The sequence below is a fragment of the Colletotrichum costaricense genome (assembly GCF_030867565.1).
Source record: "Colletotrichum costaricense strain IMI 309622 chromosome Unknown Scaffold_8.1, whole genome shotgun sequence".
NCBI lineage: Eukaryota > Fungi > Ascomycota > Sordariomycetes > Glomerellales > Glomerellaceae > Colletotrichum > Colletotrichum costaricense.
The window spans coordinates 677,918-696,516 of NW_026848237.1; the positions used below are offsets into that span (position 1 = coordinate 677,918).

Here is an 18,599-nt window from a genome sequence, read left to right on the forward strand (position 1 = left end):
AAAGCTATCAAGCTTGTATGGCATTGAGAGCTATTCCACTGACAGAAGCTACAAGGGGTGTTGTTTAACGAGGCCATTTTCTTTCTACACGTTGCATGTATTTGATTGAGGCATTGCTGCCAATCAACCGAAAGCTCAAGCAACCCTATATTCTGCCCTACTCAGTGTCACCAGTCAGCCAGATTTCGTGGCCGTTTCCTTCATTTACGATGCGGCTATTCAGACACCCTAAGACTGCAACACCACTTGCAATCCACCAGACCAAGCCTGTGATGTTATGGGACGACCCGTAGCTATACACGATTCCCGCTATGGATGAAGTCGCTGACCTCATCAAACCAGACAACAAGAATGCGCTGCTATGGGTTCGTGCTAAAGCAGACGGATGCGGCGAAGACCTGACCAAAGGATGTAAGCCAATGTGAGCATTCACAACAAGAATGGTATCAAAAGCAGCTTACAAATTGGTCAGAACAAGTTGCGCTGGTACGACAAATGTGGACGTCCCCACCATCATGATTTGAACCAGGATGATGAGGAACCAAACGACGAACCCAGTTTTACCAGCTGGTGGTGGTGTAGTCGAGGGCATAGCTGCGATGTAAGGCACGATGAAGTAGAGTAGCGGCATCCCAAGCATGAACTTGCGCCACATCTTCAAAGTGCCGAGACGACGGCTGATGCGGGGATAGATGAAAAGCTGCGTGGGTAATCCCATCATTCCGACGATGAAGAGAGACCACATAATTTGGTCTGGCTTCATCCCGGCTCCGCCAGAAAAGAAGAAAGGGAGCTTGAGTTTGCCTTCTTTGTCAACCGGGTCGCTGAGGAAACTCGTCCACAGAGTGTTGTAAGTCGTGATGTGATACTCCTGGATGGCGTATGAAACAAGCGTGAGACACATGTTTTTAGTGAACATGCGTCTAGTTGGTAAGATCATGGGAGTTGTCTTGACTGCCTTCATTGGTGATCTTTGCTCTTCGGAATCCCTTTCAGATGGGTCAGAGTATTCCGTGATCATATGTGACATCTCTTCGTCAGTGGCATCCTCATGGCCTGCTCTGGTTGCTGTCGAGATCTTGGTTCCAAACAAAAGGTATCGAACTCTTCGGGTGAAGGCGACGCCAGGATCGTATCTATCTTTCAGGGGCTCTAGAGTCTGTAGAAACGGAAGCTGTAAGCCTGATTCAACAATTACGAGTGGAAAGCAACGAGCTCACTTCTTCTAGGAAAAGCAAGACCGCGAAGAAGGCCAACAGCATGATAGATCCGCTGAGGATAGCTGGTGGTGCATACGGCCACGCTTTCAGAAATGCATTATTCCCAAACTTATCCGGGTATTTCCCCGCTAGGTCAGCCAACTGCCCGGCCATGAGGGGACTAGCCATGGCAGCAACGTTGAAAGAGATCGGAAGCAATAAGAAAGCATGAGGCTGAAATCTTCCCGGATTATTAGCTATTGCTAGCGAATTCTAATCAACCTGAGCAATGACTGACCGTTTCTCCACGACAACCTCGGAGACCATCGTCCTCACTGTCGCCACATTTCCGTTGACTAGACCTTCGAGGATCCGCAACGCCAGTGCCTGCTTGAAATCTGTGATGAATCCAAAAGCAACACATCCAATAACTACATTTAAGGACTTGAACGTTAGCGGCCGAACGCCGTCTCTCATCTTACATCCAGTGCATGTGATGGCGGGACTCACATGATCCAGCTATTCCCCCCATTAGAACAAGCTTTCTACCGCCTCTGGGAGAATCGGCCAGTTTCCCCAAGAACATTGACGAAAAGCATTGCGATAGCATAAAACTTGTTTGTAAGTAAGCGACTTGTCGGACGATCGCTCCCGAGTCTAGGGTCGCATCTAAAGACTGCAATTGATAAAACAAATATGTCTAAGACGCCTTGTCAGCGACCCCCACATCTGCACATCGTCGTGGTGGAAAGAGTCTACTCACGAGCAGTGAGATGCTCACTACCGGCTCGGCAAACCGTAGGAAACATAAAATGGCGAGCTGGTCCTTTCGCGGCAGGGACCGCCAAGTCACTTCGTCTTTCTTGGCTTCCATATCAATTGAATTCTTGATAATAGTCAAATATCTCAAGCAAAGCTTCGGTAAACGTTTTGGTCGTCTCTTCCAGGTCAAACTTGCCGTAGACAAGCCAGAGATCTCAATGCCTTGCGTTCTTCGCTTTGCTCACCTTGATTGAGCTCAACCACTGGCGGGACATCTCCCAACACATCAGTTGCATCCGGTTGCATCCCAATTAGGAAAATCAGAGCTCCGAGTTGAACACGAGGGCGGCGGGGTAGCTCCGTGCAAGCTTCGGTCCGCAGTGGAGACGGACAGATTGAAACAGTGCTACTAAACCTTCACGCAGGCCACCTCGGTCCGCTACTTAGCTCTAATCGACAGGACAAGAGGTGTCTGTTGTGGTGGCTGCGGGTTTCGATCGATAGGCCGCCCTAGGATAGTTGAGCGAGGTAAACCTCACTGCTTCAGTTGGGTTGCAATTCAGTCGCACATGGAATCTGTTTGATCTGCATTCAACTCTAGTCAATAGGGATGGGCAAGAACGTGACTTTTGCGAGCAATATGAGGAAAGCGGCCAAGTACGACGTCCTTGAAGGGGGCGAAAATCTGGACGATGATGAGTTGGAAAGCCTCGGGGGCATGGACCTAGATCACAGTGGCCCATGCGGTAACTCCCCGACCTTCCCAGACGAGTGGAATCGTGATCGTGTCTTATGGGATCAGCGTCTCCGCAAGATTCGACGAGTAGCCTGGGCCGAGGGTATTCTGCTAATTATTCTTCTCGGATACATCGTTTTGCTCAATATTGGTACCGCCTGGCCTCGAGAAGAAGCCACCCCGTTGGGAGTTGACCCCAGTGGTTTTGTCCCGCCAGGTGAGCCAAACCCTTTCTTGACGCCAGAATGCGGCCCTAACTGGAGGCACAGAAATCGGACAGCCTGTCAAGTGGGCTAAGTACGATGATGAGAGCGATCCGCACTATTTCAAGCCCGACGTTTTCGAGAGCCTCGAAAATGTGCAAGCTGCTGCGAGGGATTTCAAGATGCTGCACAACGGTTCGTTGACACTACGATACTTTACTTAATGGGTTCCAGTCCAACTGATTCGTTGCACAGCATCAAACGTGAGAATCAACGGAAAATACAGCACGTACATGGATTTCGATAACAAGCAGCAACCGCTCCCTGCGTATGTCACCCGCAAGGGTTCAGAGCTCTACAGCATACGTGCTTTTCACCAGATGCACTGCATTGTAAGTATATAGAACTGCAGAAGTGTTGAAAGAGTTGAACTTCTGACACGAGACCAGTCAATCATTTTTGAGGATATCGGCTACAGGGTCAATAACAAAACGTCAAAGTGGGAAACGGGCCATGTCATCCACTGTTTGAACACGGTGAGGTCAGCGATAACATGCCTAGCGGACGCGACGCCAATTTCTTACGTTCATGGTATGGGTGTTGGCCACACTACAGACGATCAGCAGAGTCATTGCAGGGACTTCTTTGCGCTGAGGGAGTGGGCCCACGACCCTGCACGGGCAGTGAAATGGGTCAATATTGCACCAGAGGATGAGAAGGATAAGTATGAGGAGATTGTAGACTAGAGTCACAGTATATAATTTAAAACCAGCTGGGTGGGTGATGGATGAAGATCCCAGTAGCTTTTGAGAGATGTGCTGAACCATTCTTGAGGTTGGAGTTCACAGTAAGAACGGCGAGCCTTCACAACATAAGATGGCAGCAAATATCGATTCAGCGAGCCGTTGCGCCACTACAGTAAGAACAGGCACACCACGTGTAGAGTGCTTAACACCAATCCAGAACTCCCTCATCCCATCAACCAAGGTTCATGTCTAAACTCTTCCGAATGTGAGCGGTGATAGTATCGATCTTTCTCGTCGGGTAAGTAGATGTTTTTGCACGGTAGCCTCGCTTCAGTGACCACTTACATGTTCTGAATCAAAGACGCTATAATGATTACCTGTCGTCTCAATAACCTGCTCCACAAACCCTTCCAGCATATCCTCCCAACCAAGTTGAGGTAGAAACCGAGTTCTATCAAGAGGACACTTCTCAGCCGGGTCCGCCATAGGCACCAAGTCTTTGGCTCGGATTAGCACCGCATGTGGCGGAGTCGGGTCGACATCTCGGGAGCGGGCTGTACCAAGAACACCGGTCCTCGGCAACGCCCACGACGGAGGGTCCCACTGGTCAGAGAGACAAGTCGCTCGCATGAGAGCAGTCATAAGCTTGTCGCGGGTTTCTTGGTTGATACCAGGAAGAGCTGGGGCGTGATGCAACTTTGCCGGCTCCTTTTGAGCTTCAGGTCGAGGACAGCGAGGGTAGACTGAGTCTATGAGGATGATTCGCGATACGCGCAAGCCACGGCCTGACATCGCTAGCATATGGGCGATTTGCACTGCTAGAACGCCCCCGAATGACCATCCTATATTCTGGTCAGCGCCCGAAGCGATTGGTTTAGGGCTTAGTGCTACATACCACCGAGGACGATTTCTCCTCTCAGCATGACTCTTTTGATGAGGCGGATGTATGCTTCAGCTATTTCCTTGACGCTCTGCCATCCGCCAATACCGTCCGCATCGAACTTGGGGTCCCATATCCCATAGACCTTGCGTCCTAGAGTTCCAACCTTGAAGTAGCTGGTGAGAAGCCCACTGGCATCGTGAATTAAGAATACCGGTGGCGACTCATTCCGAGATCTTGGGATGTCTTGGATCAACACCGGGTTGGCGGCGGGCATTGTGGCAAAAGTGGTGTACTAATGATGGGCAGGTGGGCGATTTGAGAATCGATGATGTTGCTACGCCAGTTCGAGGGGATATTCACAGAATTGAAAGTAATAATCTCTCCAAAGAAGACTGTAGCCTTCAGACCAAGTGTTTGCTCCCCATGAATCGACAGCCAGGCTGGTGTGTTGGCCCACTCTCCCTGCGGTCCGAAATATGGCTTCAACCTTATCCGCAGTTGTATCCGAGCTTCTTCAATGCTTCAATGTTCCAGCTAAGGTTACCCACCACATCCATGCCAAAGAACCATCTTGACTTATCAACAGTGCTGTTCACAGGTACTGGGGCCTCGATATTCAGTATCATCCAGCGATCGCTGCTCGACAACGCACATTCAACCAACTCGTCTCTCGATATGGAGAAACGGGCCTTCCTCCCGCCACAACCGCAGAGCGAGGGTTCAAGCTCAGAACGAACCAGCTTCCACGATGAAACCGATTCAGTGGATTATAGCGCTGCTGTCCCGCAGAAACGAAAAGCACGGCGCAGCGGTATGTGGGCAATAGCCGGAAAACTCGCCTTCATACCCCTAGCAGTTGGGATATTTTACCTGGGGCGAATAAGTCACGACATGACTCCCGCGCGACCAGCAGAGCCTGTTTCGCTAGGCAAATGCTCCCCGGACTGGAAAGAGTCCAAAGCCCGAGGCTGTGTCTACGATTTCATGCTCTCCACATGGATGCATCCTAAGTGCTTCAATGAAGAGATGCACGAGAAATACTTGGGTTATATGAAATGGAGGAACACGACGTATTGGTACGAACGAGAACGTATCAACGAGGTTCCATTTGATGTGGCTGCCAGTGGTGAGCACGGCGAAATTTTTACAGACGGCACCATCCATCACATGCATTGCAGCTATGTCTGGGATAGGATAACGTATGCGTCGCATTTCAAGCCTCGGGTTCTGGACTCTCTTTGCCGAGACCCGAAGCATGTTGAGCACTGCATCTTGTACAACGGAATCCCGCAGTCGTGGGAAATCGACTTGCCAAACATCACTAGGGTATACAATGAACCTCACGAGGTGGACTGCTTGGTCGGTTAGGTTTTGAGAGGTGTGGAAAGAGCAGGGCCTGGTCGGAGGCTGTGATGCGTCGTTTGATTTATACAGCGCATACAAGGGGCTTTTACCTCACTCAGATAGCCCAGTATCTACAACAGCATTGAAGTTGAGCGGATGCAAATGTCACGTTAAATCAGGACACCTAAGGTACTTGAGCTAAGGCGATTGAGAAGACGTGGAAAGGAGCGTTTAGACATTGACATTTGACGCTAAAAGGAAGTCTTCCAAAGTGATGCGATCCATTCTAGCTACTTCCATATCTAAAGTTGGTACTCTGTCACGGTTCTCCTTCAAATGGTATGAATACCGCTATCCTTCCCATGCACTCTCGCCGTTGCCCGCCATATCTCAGTGTGGTCTCTGCTGAATCTGGTGCACTAACTCAAGGCCTCAGTTCGTATATATGTGCCCCAGCTCATGCCAGACCGACCTTCTCCAACTCAGAAAGTTCTGGGAAAGGAAGAATCTCAGTGTTGTTGTCGTAGCCCGCCCCCTCAGGCGCGATGTTCTTATAGCGAATTCCCCTCACCGGATCGTTCGCCCACTTACGCAGCGCTGACCAGTCCCTGCACATGAATTGCTGGTCATCCGTTACATGCCCGACGGCAAAGCCATTCACGTAGGTCATCGGCGTCGCATCGGCTAGACACATGATGGCTTCGCGGATCGCATTGAGACAGTGGGCTATATGCTTAGGAGCCCACTGTGACGACACGTTGTTTGCCCTATGTCCATACTCCTCTGCAATTGAGATCTACCACAACGTTAGAAAGGTTGAGGCTCACAAGTAATGCCGAAACTCACGAGACAATGCATCTGGTGGAAGGACCGGATGATGTACGTTTGTCGATATGATACTGTAGAATAATAGGCTGGCAGCTTCGCCACAGTGCCATCCGGCTTCTTCCAATCCGCAAAGTTCCCGTTCACGAGGACATTTGAGGCTGACAACGTATTAGCAGTGTGCTTCAGATTGCAGAGAAGATAGACGCATGGACTTACAATTGTGAAGGCTCTTCAGTCTTTTCGCCATCATTTTAGTCTTATTTAAATCATAGAAAGTGTCCTCCTCGATATAATATGGCGACGTGCTGTCGAATAGTGTCCACCTCGGGGGCTCACCGATCCCTAGAGCCCCTTTGTAAGCTACCTAAGCTATTCCAGCGCGACTTGACGACAAAGTACTAAGGGAAGAGACAACTCACCAGGAGGCACGAATCCATTCGGGTCGCTACCTATGTGTCCCTTTCCACAATTGAGTGACGCTTTGTCATATGAAACTCGATCTACCACCGCAAAGATGGTCACAAGAAGGAGCGCTACAATGGTAATCAGTAGACTTGCGCGCAGACACCAGACGTTGCTCTTCAGCGCCGCCAGTTCACTGCGTAGCTTTTCTTCCATGCCTTCTTGCTGGTCGTCGTCATCAGACTGGCTTGTGCGTACAGCGTTGTATTTTGGCGTAGCCTGCCAGAAGACCGATCTCAGCTTCTCCATGGCTCCCAGTTCATCTGGGTATGCTACAAGACCATGTCAACAATCGATTATCACTCTACGGGCATGGAATTTACGAACACCTCTCTATGATGGCCGGGGTGACTGGTGACTTCACTTGATACTGAAAGAGCGTGAAGTTTAGCTAGTCGGATGATCCATGTGCAAAACTGTCATGCTACAGCAAGTCAACTGAAATTTCGGTTGGGTATGATGGTAAGAAGGCTTGCCCGCAGCGATCGTACCCGCTAGTCGGATCCGGTCCGAATTACAACATGGCGCTTCTTGCGGTCCGAACCTCTATCCAGGGGCTTGGAGGGGTTCGCCAGGGCAGTAGCCATGTGGAAATCCCGCTCACACTACGAGTCGGTCTCTTTCCATTTTCCCACTCGAAGTAGATCACGCTAAGGGTAAGAGTGAGCTTTCGTCACAGGAATAGAGAAGCTGAACCTGAAGCTGAAGGTTCGCCAAAAGAAGGAAAGCCAAGGTGTCTGTCTGGTACTTTACCTATTCCATTGAACTACCGATCATCACACTCACAATCACTGCCACAGGAAGCTGTTTTCCAAGTCAAGCATTAGCAATGTCAAAGCCCGAGCCCATAGCCATTTGCGGCATTGGTCTGCGGTTACCTGGCGGCATCAACACCCCAACTTCACTGTACAATTTCCTCATCAACCGCAAAGATGCGCGCTCCAAACCAGATCGTCCGCGATACCACTCGCAAGACCACCACTTCACAGCGAGCGGCAAATCAGGACCTTTACCGACAGAGGAAGGATACTGGCTCTCACACGACGATGTATTCAAATTCGACCCGTCAATGTTTTCTATGAACCCCAAGGAGTTGCTGAAACTAGACCCTCAGCAGCGGCTGCTTCTGCAAGTCGTCTGGGAGGCGCTGGAGAGTGCTGCAGAAACAGATTGGCAAGGGCAGAGGATTGGGTGTTACGTGGGCAGTTTTGGAGATGACTGGCGAGAAATGCACGCCATTGATGCTCAAGACGATGGCATGTATCGCTTGACAGGATACATGGATTTTGTGCAGGCAAATCGCATTTCTCATGCATTCGATCTTAGAGGCCCAAGGTGATTCTCTGCTTGTGTCAATTTGAACATTTCCGCGTGAACTGATCATTTTTATCAACAGCATGACCGTCCGCACAGCATGCTCAGCTGCCGGTCTAGCAGTCCACCTAGCCTGCCAGGCAATACGTGCCGGCGAATGCGACTCCGCGATCGTTGCCGGGGCGAATTTGATACTCTCGCCAGGCTTCACCAAGCTCATGGCCGAGCAGAGCGTACTTTCGCCCGATGCTTCGTGCATGACGTTCGACGCCAGTGCGAATGGCTATGCCCGTGCAGAAGCCATTAATTGCCTCTACATTAAAAAGCTCGACTGCGCGATCCGCGACGGGAATCCGATTCGTGCTATTATTAGAGGGTCAGCAACGAACTCTGACGGGAGGACCCTTGGCTTGACAACACCCAGTGCACAGGCACAGCAGCAATTAATTCGTGATGCATATCGACACGCCGGTATACCAGAAAATCAGATGTGGCAGACTGCCATGGTCGAATGCCACGGCACCGGCACGGCTGTGGGCGATACCATTGAGGCGTGCACCGTTGGCGCCCTATTCGGAGACAAGGGGATGCTTATTGGATCAGTGTGTGCTAAGGCTTCCTTTCACGAATAGCTGTTGACATTCCCTTAGATCAAGCCCAACCTAGGTCATTCAGAAGCAGCTTCGGCAATTTCCAGCATAATTAAGGCAGTCGTGTCTTTGGAAACGAGAACAATCATGCCCAACATCAAATTCGATACTCCTAGTGTCAGCAGTAAGTTCGTTGGGTTCCTCTATGGCAGTGGCGGGGGACTAATCAGTACCAATAGTTCCCTTCACATCAACAGGCTTAAAGGTGCCAACAGAACCACAGCCCTGGCCTGAGGAAAGGGCAGAAAGAATAGGTGTCAATAGCTTTGGAATCGGCGGCACCAATGTCCATGTATGTCACTTCATCAATAGTCTTCGGGCTCGAAAGCTAATATGACCAGATAATCTTAGAATCTGCTGCAACAGTAGGAAGTTCGGCAACGGTTCGAAGCCATGGCAATGTCGAGACGCCACCTCCTTCACCACCTCTGAGGAGAGAGCCAGCGACTCTGCTACTATTCTCCGCGGGGCACGAGGAGTCACTCAAGAGGACCGCACATAACTACCAGGAGTTCCTCCAAGCCAGGCCTGCAAAGTTGGAAGATCTTTCATACACGTTGATGCATCGTCGCTCTCACCTATCGCATCGCACTTTTGCGGTCGTCACCGATGACTGCGACCAATTGGCTTTCACCCTTCCCCCCGTGCCTAGTTTCCGATCAGGCTCACAAATTGAGGGGATTGCTTTCATTTTCACCGGCCAAGGCGCTCAATGGGCGCGGATGGGATCGCATCTGATGAAAAGTAGTAGAGACTTCCTGCAGGATATCAGGGAAATGGACGCGGTCTTGAAGAGTCTTCCGCAAGAGCACCGTCCAAGTTGGGATATCAGAAGTCAGTGCATCCCTTCCACAAAAATCACCAATGAGGAAGACTAATCAACGGTGACATGTACCAGATGAGCTCATGAAATCGGATTCTACCTCCCGCCTCGGGGAAGCGGAATTCGCCCAGCCCATTTGCACTGCAATCCAGATTGCCCTGACCAGGCACCTTGCTAGATATGGAATCGCCCCCAAGGCTGTCGTTGGCCATTCCAGCGGTGAAATTGCAGCTGCGTGCGCGGCCGGTGTCCTCACCCTGAAGGAAGCGATTATTGTCGCCTACTACCGAGGGTTCATGGTCAAGGAATCCAAAGTTCAAGGTTCTATGGCTGCCATTGGACTTGGAAGAGAGCAAGTCACGTCATTCTTGACGACTCGAGTCGTCATCGCTTGTGAGAACAGCAAGTCTAGTGTGACTTTGTCCGGGGATACGGACGCCCTTGAGGCAGTTTGTAGTGCAATCAGGTCTGCTCGACCAGAGGTTCTAGTTCGTTTGCTAAAGGTTGACAAGGCATACCATTCTCGTAAGTCCAAACAGAGAGCCTGTCTCTTGAGTCTTTACTAACTACCTCTTCTTCTAGATCACATGCGTGCAGTTGGCATCGAGTATCAATCTCTTCTCAAGACATACTTGAGGCCCAAATCGCCAAAAGTCCCTTTCTACTCCAGCGTCTCATCCCAAACACTCGAACGAGCCTCCGACTTTGGCGCCGAGTATTGGCAGCGAAACTTGGAATCACCAGTTCTCTTCCGACAGGCTGTGGTACGACTTCTCCAAACTTCGTCAACCACATTACATCTAGAAGTCGGCCCACACTCAGCGCTGGCCGGTCCCTTAAAGCAGATTTACACGGAGATGGCCATCACTCCGTCTTACTTAGCCGTGCAAAAACGAGGCTCGAATAGCGCAGCAGCCTTCCTTGCTACCATCGGCGAGATGCACTGCCGAGGCGTCCCCGTCAAATTTCCCATACCTGATGGGGCGCGACCGTTGACAGACCTGCCACCGTACCCGTGGCATTTGAGCAAGACCTTCTGGCCGGACTCACGGGTTACCCAGTCCTGGCAGTATCCCGAACACTCGCCACACGAGCTGCTCGGATCACGCTCTTTAGATAGTACAAGTACAGCCCCGAGTTGGAGATGTCTTCTGTCACTGGACAATGTTCCTTGGATTGCGGACCATTGCGTCGGCTCGGATGTTGTGTTCCCAGCTGCCGGGTACATCGTGATGGCTGGTGAGGTCGTCCGGCAGCTTTCTGGGCAGGCGCCCTACACCATTCGTGACTTACGAATCGCCAATGCTCTTGTTCTTCCTCGGGGGAACAAGATCGAGCTTTTCACTTCTGTGAGAAAAGAAGAGCTCACCCGTGAGGAGACTTCGGAGTGGTGGGAGCTCACTATCCAAAGTCGTACTCCAGCCGGCACATGGACAACGCACTGCAGATGTCGTGTCAGAGATGGTCGCGTCTCTAAGGAACCGGGTTTCCCCGGACTTGATCCAAAGTCTTTCCTCCGTTCTGTTGAGCCTGCACAATGGTACAAAGCCATGTCACGGGTGGGATACAGATATGGCCCAAAATTCCGAGGCATGAGGAAGGTTCGCACCAGCGTCAAGTCGCCAGCTGTATCGGTCGAAGTTTCTGATGAACGAGAAACGCCAGAGCATCAGTACGGCTATGTCTTACACCCAGTCACGATTGATCTGATGCTTCAGTCCCTCATCGTCGCGAACCACTCCGGGGAACCTCGCTTCCTTCAAAGGCTGTATCTGCCGACTCATATTGATGAGCTATTCGTCAGCTCGGAGGCCTCAAAGATGGGTCTTCTGCTCCAGAGTGTCAAGCCTGGTAGTGGAGGAGACTATCAGGGGGATTGCTCTGGCACATTGCGCGATAGTCCCGGAGATGAACCAGTCGTCTTCATGAAAGGTCTCCGACTCTCTCCGATTGACCTGGACCATGCTACTGCAGGTACCACTGATAGTTCAAAGGTTGCAGTCATGTCTTGGGAACAAGATATTAGCCTGGCGCATGCCACTGACTTAGTGTCAGCGGCATCCGACTCCTCATTCCCAGAGACACATCAGCTACTCGAAGAGTTTTTTGTACTTTGCGGCGCAATGGCACTCAAGGAGGTAGACGAAGCAGACATACCGATCACCGAGGCCCAAACACATTTGGCAAAGCACTACAGCTGGCTCCGATTCCAGATCACTAAATGTGACCCACAGCTGCTTCAAAAAGAAGCTATAGAGATTCGTGCGAAGATCGAAGACATCACCTCGAAGCTTGAGAAGACAACTGCATCTGCTGTGGGCGTTCTTATCAAACGTTGCTATACACATGCCCAAGCACTCTTTGACGGCACAGGTAGCCCGCTCGAGGTTTTCCTGAAAGACAACGCCCTCCACGAACTCTATGACTGGATGAACACCTTCTTTACCTACAAGCCTCTGTTACAACTTTTGTCTCACAAACGAGGTCGCCATCTCAAAATTCTCGAGATTGGCGCCGGAACTGGGGGGTTGACTTCCCGCATTCTCAAAGATTTGGCGGACTGCTTCAAAGATGGCAAAGTCCTCGGTACCTATGTCTTCACTGATGTCTCTGCTGGGTTCTTCCCGACAGCGAAGGAGCGTTTCCATGACGTTAGTGCCGGGTTCCTGGACTATCGCGTCTTGGATATCAGTCGCGATCCAGCTGATCAGGGGTTCAGCGGTGAAGAGTACGACCTCATCGTTGCAAGCAATGTGCTCCATGCTACTCCGAAGCTGAACGAGACCTTGCAGCATGTCAGGTCATTGTTGAAGCCTGACGGAAGACTCTTGATGCATGAGCTGTGCTGCAACACAAAATGGATTAATTTCATCATGGGTTACCTTTCGGGATGGTGGCTCGGCGACTCTGACAACCGCCCAGTGGAGCCTTACATTTCTCCAGAGCAGTGGGAGGAGCGTCTATTTCAAGCTGGCTTCTCATCTGCGGAGGTTGTCTACGATGCCGGGCCGCAATACAAGCTTAACGCCACGATCATTGCTCGTCCTGCTGCGCCGAGCCAAGGCATCAGTCTCACTTCACAGCAAATAACCTTGCTGTGCGAAGAGCAGTCACACCCAGTGGTAACTGAAATTGAACAAACCTTGCGGCGTCTAGGTCACTCTATCACCATTTCAAATCCTGAATATGACGGCTCACCTGCCGGCAGCATCGTGGTATCCGTTATTGATCTGTGCCGCGGCGACGGCTATTTCCACGATATGACGAAAGTCAAGCTAGATAACCTCAAGAGCCTACTGAAGACTCTTCGAGACACCAACTCGAGCCTACTCTGGCTTTCACGACCCTGCCAGCTCGGGTCGGTCGATCCGACCTTCGCTCCAGTGCTCGGCATCGCGAGAACAGCAAGAGTTGAGGTTGGAGTACATTTTGCCACTATGGAGCTTGACAGCATTACTGCAGATTCTCTAAAGGCTGTCTCCCAGGTCGCAAGCCGACTTTGCTCCCAACACGCGGCCTTGGTTTCGAATATGGGTGAAGATATGGAGTTCTCCTACTCTACGGGTCGCATCCTGATTCCGCGATGCAAGTGGGCTCCAATCTCTCGCGCTCTTGCGTCCCAAACTTCAATCTCTTCAACAAAGATGCTGCAGGTCTCGAGGCCTGGGGCCCTACAGACTCTGAAATGGGGTTCTCGTCAATTGCCCGACGATATACCGCCCGACCACGTCAAGGTTGATGTCCACGCAGCAGGTCTCAACTTCAAAGACGTCGTCACTGCAATGGGCCTGATCAAGCCTTCGGCTCCAAGAGGACTCGGATGTGAAGCCAGCGGTATCGTGACGGCCATAGGAGGTTCTGTGACGAACGCTCGGGTTGGTGACCGCGTCATGGTCTTCGCGCCCGAGGCGGCCTGCTTCTCTACGGAGATACTGGTCCCAGCACAGCTTTGCATCCGCATTCCCGATACACTTGCCTTTGCTGACGCGGCTGGAATGCCCTGCATTTTCACCACGGTCCTTCGAGCCCTGGTAGATAAAGCCGGCCTTAGGGCTGGTCAAACTGTGCTCATCCACAGCGCCGCTGGTGGTGTTGGCATTGCGGCCGTGCAAGTAGCTCGATGGATTGGGGCCAGAGTTTACGTAACTGTGGGCAGCGACGAGAAGTCAGATTTCCTTGCCAGAGAGTGGGGTGTTCCTCCAGAACAGATCTTCTCATCTCGAGACGTCAGTTTTGTGGAGGGTGTGAAAGCAGCGACAGGTGGTCTCGGTGTTGACGTCGTGTTGAACTCTCTGTCTGGAGAGCTTTTACATGCATCATGGGATTGTGTCGCCCCTCATGGCACCTTCATCGAGCTAGGGAAGAAAGATACCTTAGCGGGCGGTAAACTTGCTATGGCAGCTTTCGATGGGAATCGGTCCTTCATTGGCGTCGAGATGGCGAATCTGGCTGCTGAGAACCCTGCCATCATCTCCCGCTTGCTCCAGAAATGTGTGGACTTGTATCAGCAAGGTTACATCCATCCCGTGAAGCCTGCAAAGGTATTCCCGTGCAGTAAGACTGAAGATGCCTTCCGATACTTGTATCAGGGTACCCACATTGGAAAGGTGGCCGTCGACATGACCGAGAAAGATGACGCGGCATTGAAGGTATCTCAAGTGCCTTTGCCTCCCAGCTTCCGTGAGCAAGCTACCTATGTACTTGCCGGCGGCATGGGTGGTCTGGGAGCAACGATAGCGCGATGGATGGCCTCCCACGGTGCCAAAAGTCTGCTTTTCATCTCGAGGTCCGCCGGACGCAGTAATGACGATCAAGCTCTGCTTTCAGAACTTCGTTATGCAGGTTGCGAGGTCAATGCCATACCATGCGATATAGCAGACGAGACGTCCATGCAAGCGGTCATTTCGAGACATGCGTCATCCAAACGGATCGCGGGCGTACTAAATCTAGCAATGGTGCTTGCCGACGGTGCACTTTCGGACCTTACACTGTCACAGTGGCAAACGGCGACATCGCCCAAGATACGCGGGACATGGAACCTTCACCGCACGCTGCCTCGTGACATTGACTTCTTCGTGCTCTTTGGTAGCACGTCTGGTGTGCATGGGTATCCAGGCCAAGCAAACTACGCGGCTGCCAACACCTTCCTCGATGCGTTTTCCCAGTATCGCCGGGGTCTAGGTCTACCTTGTTCAGTGATTCACCTAGGAGGCGTGGAGGATGTGGGCTATGTCAGTCGTACACGAGACGTTGAAGACGCCATGACGAGATCTGGATCCAAACTTGTTTCCGAAGCCGACATGCTACGAGGTCTTCAGCTCGCCATCGCTGAAAGTCGACCAGTGGCCACGAGCGCAAACACTGGAGCACACTGGTCAGCCTCCAATGGGCAACTGGTACTTGGTCTTGACTGCAGCACGTCTATCAACGATCCTAGTAATCGAGTTGCGTGGAAGCACGATCCTCGCATGAACCTTTACCCAGATATTGCGGAGAATGAGGTGGCCTCTCCGAAAGAGGCTGGGTCATCAGGCTTAGCCGAATTTCTATCAAGTCTGCAGTCGCGACCGGAAGAGTTTGAAACGCCCGCGTCAACAACATATCTCGCGCAAGAAATCGCCCGCCGGATATTTGGGTTTCTCATGCGGGAGGTGGATGAAGGCGGGGTTGACATTACTCTGTCACCTTCAGGGCTTGGAGTCGACTCTCTCATGACCATTGAGATTCGTAATTGGTGGAAACACACTCTTGGTGTAGAAATAAGTGTGTTGCAGCTGACAAGCGCGCAGAGCTTCGATCAGCTCGGGCAACTTGCGGGAAGGCAGCTGAAAGACAGGATGACGGCGCTCTCAAAGAAATAGGAATAAACGTAAACGCGAAGGGTGGGTGGTGTGAGACAGATGCGCGGAAAAAAATCATAATGTCACTAAAACATACCGCGGCTACGTTCTTGTGCAATCATTCTCCCAGACTGCCATAATCTTCTCTCCATCTTGAACTGCAGTTGACGGTGCGGTGCCGGCCCGGAAGCGGAGTATGGGGCCGATATGATCGGAGCCATGTTCCGAGGTGGGGTCTTCACCGAGTCAGTATATTCGGTCAGGTCCATGCGGAGGGATGACTCAGCTCGGTGAAGCATGGAAGAAAAGCTCGAGTGGGGCTCTCCAATGGAATTGTCGTCATTGGCAATTCATCGAGGCGCGACTATTTCCACCACCACATCTCGCGCTCAGTCAACTGATTACCAGCGGCCTAGAGCACGCCGCTCGGCCATGAGCGACGCCCTCTTTTTCTTGCCTTACTCTATCTGAATCCAGTTTCGCGACAATGTCTAGGTCAGGAGCCTTCCGCCTGTGCGCCAGGCCGCGGGTTGCGGCGCAGATTCGAGCTTTCCGACCGTTGAACTTTTCGACGACCGCGTCTGTTCGAGCTGCCGAGATTCGCGATGTCTCCTCTCTCCCGCCTAGAGTTATTCCGAAATACCGCGACCCTCCGAACTCGACCTCTGGCTTGCTATCTCTACACTGGCCGACGCCTCCGAGGAATATCCTCTTGATGCCGAAGCTGCGATCCCCTCAAGTCCTACGAGCGACCATCGACTTTGCGAAGCACCTACAAAGTACATATTCTGGTCTGAACCTAATATTTGAGCCGAGAGTCGCTCAGATGGTGCACGAGTCCTTCAACTTCCCCATCTACACATGCGACCCATCTGCATTCCCGGACAGAATCGACATGATCACGACGCTTGGAGGCGACGGAACCATTTTGCGCGCCGCAAGCCATTTCAGCATGTACCAAGCCGTGCCCCCCATTCTCGCATTCAACTTTGGTACAATAGGGTTCCTGGCAGAGTGGAAGTTTGAGGAATATAAAAGGGCCTGGAGAGAGGCTTACATGAGTGGGAGTGGCGTCGCCGTGGATGATCTATTGACGCCACACACGAGAGTCGCAAGCGGAGAGAAGGAACACGACGTCAAGGATGGGGCTCAGTCTGGATGGCATGCGTCTCCTGGCAAGAGCATGGGACAGAGTCGGGCAGCCAAAATCTTGCTGAGACACCGACTACGCGTCGGCGTATACGACAACAACGGCCAGAACATCAGCAGCCAATTACTCCCAACGACGAAGTCACAAGCACACCTACCAGCCGAACACCCCGAGGACACAATACTTTCGAAACGTGACATTCCTCAACCGATCCATGCTCTTAACGAACTCCTCATTCACCGCGGGCCAAAGCCTCACCTTGCCCATATTGACATTTACCTTAACAACCGATTCCTGACGGAAGCTGTCGCAGATGGCATACTACTGAGCACCCCTACGGGCTCTACTGCTTATAGCCTGAGCGCCGGCGGTTCCATCATACACCCCCTCGTGAAATCGCTCCTCATTACACCAATCTGCCCACGAAGTTTAAGCTTCCGACCCTTGGTCCTCCCCCTTAATACCAAGGTCACACTCAAAGTCAGCAGCAAGAACCGCGATGGCGAGCTCGAGGTCAGTATCGACGGCAAGCGAAGTGCCGGCGCAGGTATCGGCACTGAAATCCGCGTCGAAGGAGAGATGGTCGGCGAGTCCAGCAACGGTGACTGGAAAGGAGGTGTGCCGTGTGTCATCTGCGGACCAGGCAAGGGCGACGCGTCGGACTATGACGACGATGGCTGGGTTGGGGGTCTGAATGGCCTCCTCATGTTCAACTACCCCATCGGGAGGTGAAATTGAAACTTATCATGATACCCGAATGTAAACTACAAAAGTCTTTCTACGGAGTTGGTGGTACTGGGGGGCACTTTGGTCTGGCCTTTTCTCATCTTTGAATAGTTCTGTTACTCCTCAAGGGGTTGAGATTTCAGAATAGCACATCGATCATCATCATCGGCTACAATTTTGATTGCTCTGAGTAGCGGTCCATAAAACATCGGCGGATTGAGTAATACCTCTAGTCCTGGTGTATGCCCCTTGACTAAGTGTTCGAGAAGGCCGGAACGGTATCTTGAGGCTGCGCAAGATGCTACGACCAATAACCCTGGGAGAGCCACAGCCTCCATTTTGTGCATTGTGACTCTAGGCTCCGGTCAAGGTAGGTACATGTGTTTGTGTTCAAGGCGCAGCTAAAGGTCGTAAAATAGCAGCCTAAAACGATCATCGTGAACATGGCAGTTCCAGCCTGGACTAAAGCTGTTGATAATGACCAAAAGATTGGAAAGCCAGGAGATTTGTTCAATGATCACGATGTCGCTATTTGCTAATTAGTCGGGCTATAACATACAACCTGGTCTATGCTCTTTGCCCTGATGTACCCTCCATGTCAATAGAGTCGATACATTTGATCAGCCCCCCGATGGTCGATCCCTCGCCGGCCAAAAGGCTAGCTGACACTTGTCACCGTCGTGTGACTATCAGAAATACATGCGAAATCCCTGATTCATCTCATGTATTAGCCCCTTGAGCATCCTCACGTATAGCCTCAGCCGATTTAGTTGAATGTTTTCGATGTGACCTCCTTGCATTACCTTAAGTCGGCCAAGAAATTGGCCAGGCTTGTGAGTGACCAGGTCGGCCACCGAGGTCGCCCAGCGGTGGCAACTCATGGCAGCTATGCGTTGAAGCTAGGTATCACATTGCCATCAATTATCACATCCA

The 18,599-nt window shown here is 51.6% G+C and overlaps 7 protein-coding genes across 7 annotated transcripts; 4 read left to right on the top strand and 3 right to left on the bottom strand.

Annotated features, from left to right (window-relative positions):
- Nucleotides 1-457: 457 nt before the first annotated feature.
- Nucleotides 458-1,785, bottom strand: CCOS01_08250 (uncharacterized protein; the record flags this gene model as incomplete). The annotated part of the gene is made up of 4 exons (XM_060456411.1): nucleotides 458-1,159; nucleotides 1,221-1,380; nucleotides 1,498-1,597; nucleotides 1,710-1,785. The coding sequence occupies 4 exons, from the start codon at nucleotides 1,783-1,785 to the stop codon at nucleotides 458-460; spliced, it is 1,038 nt and encodes a 345-aa protein (XP_060312685.1).
- A 786-nt stretch (nucleotides 1,786-2,571) lies between these two features.
- CCOS01_08251 (uncharacterized protein) lies at nucleotides 2,572-3,646 on the top strand (the record flags this gene model as incomplete). Its single annotated transcript, XM_060456412.1, has 4 exons — nucleotides 2,572-2,914; nucleotides 2,967-3,095; nucleotides 3,156-3,292; nucleotides 3,350-3,646. The coding sequence occupies 4 exons, from the start codon at nucleotides 2,572-2,574 to the stop codon at nucleotides 3,644-3,646; spliced, it is 906 nt and encodes a 301-aa protein (XP_060312686.1).
- A 232-nt stretch (nucleotides 3,647-3,878) lies between these two features.
- Nucleotides 3,879-4,803, bottom strand: CCOS01_08252 (thioesterase; the record flags this gene model as incomplete). Its single annotated transcript, XM_060456413.1, has 3 exons — nucleotides 3,879-3,932; nucleotides 3,992-4,488; nucleotides 4,542-4,803. The coding sequence occupies 3 exons, from the start codon at nucleotides 4,801-4,803 to the stop codon at nucleotides 3,879-3,881; spliced, it is 813 nt and encodes a 270-aa protein (XP_060312687.1).
- A 281-nt stretch (nucleotides 4,804-5,084) lies between these two features.
- On the top strand, nucleotides 5,085-5,897 carry CCOS01_08253 (uncharacterized protein; the record flags this gene model as incomplete). The annotated part of the gene is made up of 1 exon (XM_060456414.1): nucleotides 5,085-5,897. The coding sequence occupies one exon, from the start codon at nucleotides 5,085-5,087 to the stop codon at nucleotides 5,895-5,897; it is 813 nt and encodes a 270-aa protein (XP_060312688.1).
- A 433-nt stretch (nucleotides 5,898-6,330) lies between these two features.
- On the bottom strand, nucleotides 6,331-7,412 carry CCOS01_08254 (uncharacterized protein; the record flags this gene model as incomplete). The annotated part of the gene is made up of 4 exons (XM_060456415.1): nucleotides 6,331-6,669; nucleotides 6,720-6,859; nucleotides 6,918-7,043; nucleotides 7,121-7,412. 4 exons carry the CDS (start codon nucleotides 7,410-7,412, stop codon nucleotides 6,331-6,333), a joined length of 897 nt encoding a protein of 298 aa, XP_060312689.1.
- A 580-nt stretch (nucleotides 7,413-7,992) lies between these two features.
- Nucleotides 7,993-15,811, top strand: CCOS01_08255 (polyketide synthase; the record flags this gene model as incomplete). Its single annotated transcript, XM_060456416.1, has 7 exons — nucleotides 7,993-8,498; nucleotides 8,560-9,079; nucleotides 9,128-9,251; nucleotides 9,307-9,419; nucleotides 9,469-9,961; nucleotides 10,026-10,475; nucleotides 10,533-15,811. 7 exons carry the CDS (start codon nucleotides 7,993-7,995, stop codon nucleotides 15,809-15,811), a joined length of 7,485 nt encoding a protein of 2,494 aa, XP_060312690.1.
- A 466-nt stretch (nucleotides 15,812-16,277) lies between these two features.
- Nucleotides 16,278-17,672, top strand: CCOS01_08256 (ATP-NAD kinase; the record flags this gene model as incomplete). The annotated part of the gene is made up of 1 exon (XM_060456417.1): nucleotides 16,278-17,672. One exon carries the CDS (start codon nucleotides 16,278-16,280, stop codon nucleotides 17,670-17,672), a length of 1,395 nt encoding a protein of 464 aa, XP_060312691.1.
- Nucleotides 17,673-18,599: the final 927 nt, after the last annotated feature.